Here is a 9,195-nt window from a genome sequence, read left to right on the forward strand (position 1 = left end):
CTCCGTCTCAAAAAAAAAAAAAAAAGAGTAATAGGGTCTACTCTTGCTCATGTTGGTTTTGAACCTGTGAGCTCAGGGCAATCCACCTGCCTCGGCCTCCCAGAGTGCTAGGATTACAGGTGTGAGCCACCGTGCCCGGCCTCTCCCTGCTCTTTATATGTCCTTTATCCATATCATAGGGGAAGCCATGCAATTACATGTTAGTTTAGTTATTAGGAATGTCAAAGCACATGCCTCAGTGCACAGAGATAATTATCAGTTGGGGTGGGGATTTGTACCTCCAGAGCCCAGCTCTGGAGTCTGTATCTTTAATCACTTACCTTTTGTTGTTGTTGTTGTTGTTGTTGTTTGAGACAGAGTCTTACTCTGTTGCCCAGGATAGAGTGACATTGTCTCTGCCTAGCTCACAGCAACCTCAAACTCCTGGGTTCAAGAATTCCTCCTGCTTTAGCCTCCCAAGTAGCTGGGACTACAGGTGCCCATCACCATGCCTGGCTAATTTTTTCTATTTTTAGTGGTGAAGGGGGTCTCAGTCTTGCTCAGGTTGGTCTCCAACTCCTGAACTCAAGTGATCCTCCTGTGTTGGCTGCCCAGAGTGGGAAAGCCTTCAGCTATAGCTCTAACCTTGTCAAGCACCAGATAGTTCACACCATAAAAAGGCCTAATGAATGCAACCAGCGTGTGAAAGCTCTATCCTCAGTCAGCACCAGAGTTCACACTGGAGAAAAGCCTTATGAATGCAACACATGTGAAAAAGTCTTCCCCTACTGTTCTAACTTTTCTAAGCACCAGAAAATCACAGTGGAAAAGAGGCTTCTAAATGCAGTGGACACAGGAATGCCTTCAGCCAAAGCTCCAGCCTCATTCAGCACCAGAAAGGTCACACTAGAGAAAGGCCTTAGGGTTGTGATCAATGTGGGAAAACACTTAACTGGCACCTTCTTGTTTACCACAATAGGATTCATTCATGAGAAAACTTCTGTGAGAAGTTTCAGAAGGAAACCATCAGTCAAAAATTGAAATTTGTGCATCTTTTTGGTTGTAGCCATCATTGTTGTTTGGTAGGCCCGGGCTGGGGATTTGAACCCGCCACCTTAGGTGTATGTGGCTGGCACCTTAGCAGCTTGAGCCACAGGCACCGAGCTGAAATTTATGCATCGTAGCCACCTCTCTAGGGGAAGATTATCTGTGAGTGCCAAATTTGTGGGACAAATTCAGGAGCTATGAACCTGTCCAGGCCCTTGTCAGAGTATGCCACTGCCAGACGCCATCTCACCTCTACTGGTTGGCAGGTCTCCATAGTGTGCACCTGGCATACTCAGGGACAGATCTCTGTGTTCTCCCTCTTGTTCCCTGGAGAGAACCATGAGTGATGAGATCCCACTAGGGTCATGGTTCAGGCATTGTCCTGACCTAGTTCTCTCCAACAGGATCTGGAGTCTGCTGCAGACATGCAGAGATTTTCCTTTTTGGTCTTTGTTGAGTCTACAGGGGACACTTATAATGGATTTGACTGGTCTCCAAATACCCAACCCTGGACCCTACCTCCACAGTGTGTGATAATAAATGCCTTATTATTCAAGCTATATTTTATTTTTATTATTTTATTTTATTTTTTTGAGGCAGAGTCTCACTACATCACCCTGGGTTGAGTTCCATGGTGTCACAGCTTACAGCAACCTCAAACTCTTAGGCTTAAGTGATTCTTTTGCCTCAGACTCCCAAGTAGCTGAGACTACAGGCTCCCACCACAACGCTCAGCTATTTTTTTTTTGTTGTAGTTGTCATTGTTTGACAGGCCCAGGCTGGATTCAAACCCACCAGCTCCTGTGTATGTGGCTGGTGCCCTTAGCTGCTGAGCTACAGGTGTCAAGCTTCAAGCCATATTTTAATCTTGAAATGCGCATTGTGTGTGGGGAGAGAGTGAAAAGAAAATTGGGTTCTGATGATGCAAAGAGGAGAAAGAACTTTTATGGGAGGCAGGTACTAACTTTGTAGCTCAGAGTACACACAGCAGGACAGCAAGGAACAGTCCAGTTTAACCTCATTTCTCTTGTGGCCCAAGAGCTGCCAGAGCCCAGCTCATGCCCAGACAATACAGACTAAAGGTCTCCATGGTCCATTGATGTGTCTTAGGTGCCAGGACTTTCTGTTGGGCCCAGAACTTTGGAAATTAGGTATTTGATATAGCAATCTTCAGTACATCCTAGGGCAGCTGTGGTTCCAGGAATATATTCCCCAGCAGCCTTGAGGGGCCACTGTTTCCTGGCACCTGCCCATGAATAAGACCCTAGAGTTTGGCTTCTGTAGGCATCGATCACTGGCCCGAAGATTTGTAGTGGCCACACAGGAACCATAAGTGGATACAGAAACACCAGGTTTAAGGGCAGGGAGTGATGATGACTGTGACAGAAGGGAAATATGCCTGGTGATGTCCTGAGGCAGATCATACTGGCTGAAAAGAGCTGGTTATGTTCAACTCCACATGCAGTGTCTTTACATGGGTAGCTTGAAATCAGCCACAGTGGGGGAATTATACCACAAAAAAAATGGAAACAGAAGCTTTATGGAGGAAAAAGTATGATTTTGCATGTTTGCCAAGTTTGCTCTGACAGTGGCATGCATAGGAAAGACTCAGTTCTGTGGCTCCAGAAAAGTCCTGCATACCCCTGCCTTTCACAGCCACATTCTCTAGAATATGTTCTCCATGCCCCATCAGAATGGGCACAACTAGCATAAGCTTGTCACTTCCAGGGGAAACAATCTAGAAGTTTTGAAGATTCCTGTAGTGTCCCTAGGCTATTCACTTCAAGGCCATCGCTACATAGGCAGGAACCCAAGGACTGTACAAGGGTAGATCCTGTAATCCAGAGAAGTGACTTTTGTGGGTCAGCCAGGGTTCCTGCTTTCTGTGTGGCAGCCACGGCCTTAGATTTTGCTGATATTTGCTGCCACAGAAGCAGAGCTATTTCAGGGCATGGGGAACAGAGATGGTGGAGTCATCATATAGTTGCCCCATTTTCTGGTTTTCTGAGAGGACTGAAATGCATATTTTTATGTGGAGGCTTTTGATTTCATAAGTGTTGAAAAGAATTTCCCAGAAGTAATTTTATACAGAGTTGGATCACAAGAACTACAGGCATAAAGTATATACCTGTGTCCCAGGGTCAACAGTGTGACTCTCTAATAGGAGGCAGACCAGGTTGGAGGGAGCCCAGAGGTCCCAGATATGATGTTCCCTTTGTCCCATAGCATTTGGCCCATAATAGGTAGTAGGACCAGTGGCATTGCTTTTCCCACTGTATCCAGAATAACTCTCTTCTGCTTAGTCACCTGAAACTGGGAGAGAAGCAGACCATGTGACGGATAGCACCGATTCAGGCCTACAGTCAGTCAGGCATGTGCCAAGTCAGCCAATGTTCTCTCCAGCATCCTGAGCAATCAGGCCAGCTCCTGGATTTGGGTCATCCCTTCTGAGAGTGACAGCTGTCTTCTGGCAACATGGGAAGGCTGCTTTGGATCAGAGTTAAAATCGAGCTAAGTCATGTGGGCCTCAGGCCTCCAAACAAGGTGAAGAAGACATTAATCACAGAGTTTCATCCCACCTCAGCATGGGTAGACCTTGTGTAATGACCCTTGCCCCATTGGGAAAGAGTTCTTGACATGGGGCTTGGATATATGCCAGAAGAGGCTTTCATGGTTCTGAGCATATATAGAGTGGGGTTGCCAATATCCATCTTGACCCTATGGGGATGCCTGCCTATGAACCACCACAGAGAAAGAGAGCATTGAGTGACAGAAGTAGCCCTTTTGACATCATTTTAGCCCCAGGTCCAAGTAGTGCCTGAAGCCAAATGCCAAGTGGATGTTTCATGTACTAATAAGCAATGATTTTTGTTGAAGCTACCTACAGTGGGGTTTTCTGTTACCTGTTCTCTATCTGTAGTGGTGCCCACAATATCAGCCAGTCCTTCACCTACTGGGTATGCAGGGACCCAAAGCAGAGCTCCCCAAAGGCCAACACAGAATTTTTGACCAGTGCCAAAGACTGGGATAAATGATACATACTGTAACAATTCTGGAGGCTCAGACAGCAGGAGCAGCAAATAAGCTGATAATACATCCAAGCCCAAGCTGACTCTCTCTCTCTCTCTCTCTCTCTCTTTTTTTTTTTTTTAAAGATGGGGTCTCCCTCTTGCTTAGGCTGATCTCAAATTCCTGAGCTCAAACAATCCACCTGCCTCAGCCTCCCAAAATGCTAGGATTACGAGTGTGAGCCACCACCCCCGGCCTCCAAGCTGCCTCCTTTTTCCCTTCCCTGTATCTCCTAACCCCATGGCATATGCAATGGCATATAAAATGTAACCTGAGCCCATCTTACTTCTTACAGCCCAGGCCTCCCTTTTAGCAGTGAAGTTGTCACACATAGTGCCATCGTAATAAAAGGTAAAGTCCTCATCCTAGTTTGTGGGGCCAGCATGACGTGGTTCCTCAGACACAACACCTCATTTCTGCATCTGCCTTGTTGTTTCCTCTAGTTGGGACACTCTGCAGATCCATTCTTCACTTTGTCATGTCTCGAGTATTGTTTCTTTAAGAGCTCTGTTAGAAATACCACTATTTGGAATTATCCTGGTATTTTTCCTGCTTATATGTCAAATCTCTGTGTTTTCCATTAGATGGAGATCAGTTGTAGGTGAAGACCATGCCTGTTATATAGCCCCATAGCTCTGTTTACCCTAGGTCCCACAAAAAGCCTGACATATCGATACCATAGGAGCTCAGGAGATACCATAGGAGCTATTCCACAGGACCTGTGCCAGAGCCCAGCTCGTGCCCACAGTTATACCTGATGCTTTTGCAGCATATGTGAGAAGGAAAAGCATGACAGAAAAAGTAACAGTGAGCATCTTCCCTTAGGGGAAGCATTCTTAATCCCCATCATATCTCATATTGTGTCCTCTTGTACTTCAGCAAGGAAACTGAATCTTTTAGTTCAGTTATTTAACCAGTGCCATGGTGCAACTATTGTGTGCTGGGGACTGGGTTAGACAGCAGTGAACAAAATACACAGGTGCCCTCTTATTCTAATTGAAAAATTTTAAAAGGTGGCCAGAGGCAGTGGCTCATACCTGTAATCCTACAACTCTGGGAGGCCAAGGCAGATGGACTGCTTGAACTCAGTTCAAGACCAGCCTGAGCAAGAGCAAGACCCGTCTCTACCAAAAACAGAAAATGTAGCTGGGCTGGTGCTGTGCTTCTGTAGTCCCAGCTACTCAGGAAGCTGAGGCAGGAGGATCGCTTGAGCCCAAGAGTTTGAGGTTGCTGTCAGCTATTACCCCATGGCACTTTACCTAGGGCGACAGAGTGAGACTGCCTCAAAAAAAATTAAAAAAGGAAATCATACAAATATAAACTGGTAACCTGCTTTCAGCAAAGATGGAGTGTGAAGGACCAGATCTACCTTCAACTGAAACAATGAGATACCAGGCACGAGATACGAGGGAGTGATTTTCAAACCCTGGGACAACAGACAGAATAGACCAATGACTCACATGACCTGAGAAACAAAAGGAAGCGGGCACGGAGCACGGCGCGGAGCCTTCGGTGTAATGCAGTTCGCGCTGCGGGAGCAGAGACGCGGGAAGCGCCTTAACTCATCATTTTGGCAACGACCCAGCGGCACAGAGACTGGCTCAGGGTATTAGCGTTATAGTCGGTGATCCGCCGGGTTCTGACCCGGACGGCGCCGCGCGGCGGCAATGCATATGCCGTGACCGTCGCTGGCGCTTTTGCTGTTCCTGGCCGGGAGGGGGAGGTTCCGATCCCGCACCTTCTCTTGAGCTGTGACCTTTGGCTGCTGGATCTGCCTCTCTGAGCTTTGGTTTTCCCAAAGGTGGAACCAGCGCCACGCGTCTCCGGACCTCCGCCCTCAGCCTTAGTCTCTGGGGCACGGAGCGGCTCCCTGGTCCTCATGCCCTGAGCGGACCCGCCGCCAGCGTTCGCGCCGCCTTAAAATGATTGATTTTGAATCACTTAATTCTGTACAATTTTATCACTAAACCTCTATGATGAACTACCAAGAACTAGTAATGGGGTTGGGCGCGGCCCGCGGGGCTCACCCCGGCGCTGCCTTTCATGGCCCCGCCCAGCCCACGGGTTCCTGGGCCCGCAGCGTCGCCCATGGGTCCGGCGCAGGTCAGTGGAAGGCATCCCAGCCCCGACCCCCTGGGAGCCCAGTCTTCATTATCCTGAAGCCCCGATTGGGTGGGTGGTTGTCCGGGGGCCCCAGCATCCTGAATCCAGGCTGGGGGTTATGTAGAAGAATCCCCATTTCTGGAATCCTATGGAATGAGATCTGGAAGGCTGTACCAGCTTGTTTAAATTCTTTGGATGTGATGAAATCCAAGTATTCAGGGAACTGCGTATCTCCATTTAGTCTGGTGGAAACAGAGAGCAGGGAGGCTCGAGTCAGTCCTGGAAGGGCAGGCTGAGGAGCTGGGCCTCTATTCTGACGGTAGTAGGGGGCAGGCAAGGTTTGTAGCAGGGGAAGGAGGTCCTCTGACTCCCGTGTTAACAGGTACAGTGTGGATGTCTAGTGGAGAACAGACTTGGGGGATGGTGAGGGTGGAAGCAGGAAAACCAGAAGGTGTGACAGCAGTAGTCCAGATGTATGCATTTGGTGGCTGGACAAAGGAGTGCCTTTGAATATCCAATGTAGGGCAATAACAGAAAGTGAGATGTCAAAGCTGACCCTAGATATTTTTGGATGCGGAAGTTGGATTTGAGGAGGGAAATAAAGACTTAGGTTTTGGCCATGTTGTATTTAAGCTATGCCAGAGACTGCCAAATGGAGGTGCCAAGTGGGCCACTTAGACATGCGATTATGCCAAGTCCAGGCTGGTGACATCCAAGGGTGGAGGTTTGTGTGTGGACACTGCACACAGCTGTGGGTTGGCTTTAAGATAGTAACCAAGCCTCCTGAACAGAAAGTAGACCTAGGATAAAAATGAAGTATAGGCTGGGCACAGTGGCTCATGCCTGTAATCCCAGCACTTTGGGAGCCTGGAGCAGGGAGTTTACTTGAGCCCAAGAATTCAAGACCAGCCTGTGCAACACAGTCAGACCCTGTGTCTACAAATATTGAAAAATTAACTGGGTATAGTGGTGCATGCCTGTAGTCCTAGGCACAGGCTAAGGCAGGAGGATCCCTTGAGCCCAGGAGTTTGAGGCTGCAGTGAGCTATGATCGCATCACTGTGCTCCAGCCTAGGTGACAAAGTAAGACTCTTTTTTATTTATTTATTTATTTATTTTTGAGGCAGAGTCTTACTGTGTCACCCTGGGTAAAGCAGCATGGCATGACAGCTCTCAGCAACCTCAAACTCTTGGGCTTAAACAATTCTCTTGCCTCAGCCTTCCAAATAGTTGGAACCACAGGCATCCACCACAATGCCCACCTATTTTTTGGTTGTAGTTATTGTTGTTTGGCAGGCCTGGGCTGGGTTCAAACTCACCAGCTCCAGAGTATGTGGCTGGTGCCCTAGCCGCTGAGCTACAGGTGCCGAGCCCAGAGTGAGACTCTTTAAAAAAAGAAAGAAAAAAGATGAAGAAGTATAGAAGCGACAGGTAAGATGAGAGTGGACACTTGGGGTTAAGTTGATTTATTTCTCTATAGCTCACCAGGTTTTTGTGGCCTGCCTTCTTAGGGCCTGGGGGTTTTGTCAAGCAATAGAGTAGCAGGATAAAAAGGTCAGCCCAAACTGAGTCCCCATCCTAAAGTGGGGGCTGGTGGGTCTGGGATTTGAGTTTTAGGAAAAGTGAGGATAGCTTTGGTGAGAAGATAACATATACAAAGGCAGAGGTAGCAAAGGGTAGAGATAGTTGAGATGTGCTTACAGTTCTGGCCAGCTGAGGGTTAAAAGAAACATTGACTTGAAGGGTAGTGGCTGCCGCTGACAGTGGGGTTTTAGAGATCTCTAGTAGGCCTGAGCCAGAACTAGATCCTGGTTGCCTTTGTCAGGTATGTGCATAGTGAGATATGGGGATGCTAGGGAGATGCCTATGGTGTAAACAGGGAGAGGGGTGATTTGTGGTGGTGGGGAGGGGTGGAGATATAAGGACAGTATGATCTGAACAGTGACATGGACAAGGTGAGGAAATGTGATCCAGGGCCTCGGGTCTGGGTCCTGGAGACTTAATGCAAAAAAGAGAGCCCAAAATGTTTGGGAGTTATGATCTGGGAGATAGTGGGGAACTGGCCAGCAAGAGGAAGGAGACAGCATCCATCTGTCCCCTGTCTGTTGTTCCTCTGGGTTGGGTTGGCCTGGGTGAAGTAACAGGTGGAACTATGATGACAGTGGGGCACCAGTGGTTTTAGGGCTTGTCCTTTTAGGTGAGCCCAGAAGAAGAAGATGAGCTGAGGGTGGGTGAGGAGGGTAGACTGAGAGGATCCTGAGAAGAAGAGATGTCATTAGTAGATGTGGCAGGACTCTGAATCACTTGACCATTATTTTGTTTTTTAGCCTACCTTTTGGCCTACTGGCTCAGCTATCCCATCATTGCAGCACCTTGTGACATTTGAAGATATGGCTATATACTTCTCCCAAGAAGTGGGGACTCCTTGATGTAACCCAGAGGCACCTGTACCACAGTGTGATGCTAGAGAACTTTGAGCTCATGACCTCTCTTGGTAAGGCCCCATTCTCTGCCCTAGCATGGTGGTGATGAGCTTCTCCCCTATACCTTTTCCTCATAGAAAATTTTGTTCACCCCAAAGCCAGATCATGGATACGGCTTCCTTCCCAAGTTTCCTTCTGTAGGTATTATGGGTGCAAGGACTCTACTGAGTGTATTTCTCCTGTCTCTTCCAGAGCAACCTCATGAACATTCCTTAAAACTTGCCCAGGAGCCATATGGGGCAGAGGTTGGGGATTAAGCATCTCCAGTTTGCCTAATGCATCACATTAAACCTGATCAATTCCTGTCTGGGTGATCCCGTATGAGGCATGCCCATGTTCTGTCTCTTTACCCCATGAGATTTTTTTTTTTAAAGCTTTATTGAGATAAACCATAAAGTTTAGATACTTTTTTAGAAACTTTAAGTTTAGATACTTTTTTTTTTTTTTTTGAGACAGAGCCTCAAGCTGTCCCCCTGGGTAGAGTGCCGTGGCATTACAGCTCACAGCAACCTCCA

At 47.7% G+C, this 9,195-nt stretch overlaps 1 protein-coding gene across 1 annotated transcript in view; it reads left to right on the top strand.

Annotated features, from left to right (window-relative positions):
- Positions 1 to 6,138: 6,138 nt before the first annotated feature.
- ZNF132 (zinc finger protein 132) overlaps positions 6,139 to 9,195 on the top strand; it is an 8,548-nt gene continuing 5,491 nt past the window's right edge. Inside the window, 3 exon segments of the mRNA XM_003795346.1 lie at positions 6,139 to 6,198; positions 8,525 to 8,610; positions 8,612 to 8,691. Coding sequence (XP_003795394.1) covers positions 6,139 to 6,198; positions 8,525 to 8,610; positions 8,612 to 8,691 — 226 coding nt within the window.

This window comes from Otolemur garnettii, unplaced genomic scaffold (assembly GCF_000181295.1).
Source record: "Otolemur garnettii isolate 467f Iridium unplaced genomic scaffold, OtoGar3 scaffold00091, whole genome shotgun sequence".
NCBI lineage: Eukaryota > Metazoa > Chordata > Mammalia > Primates > Galagidae > Otolemur > Otolemur garnettii.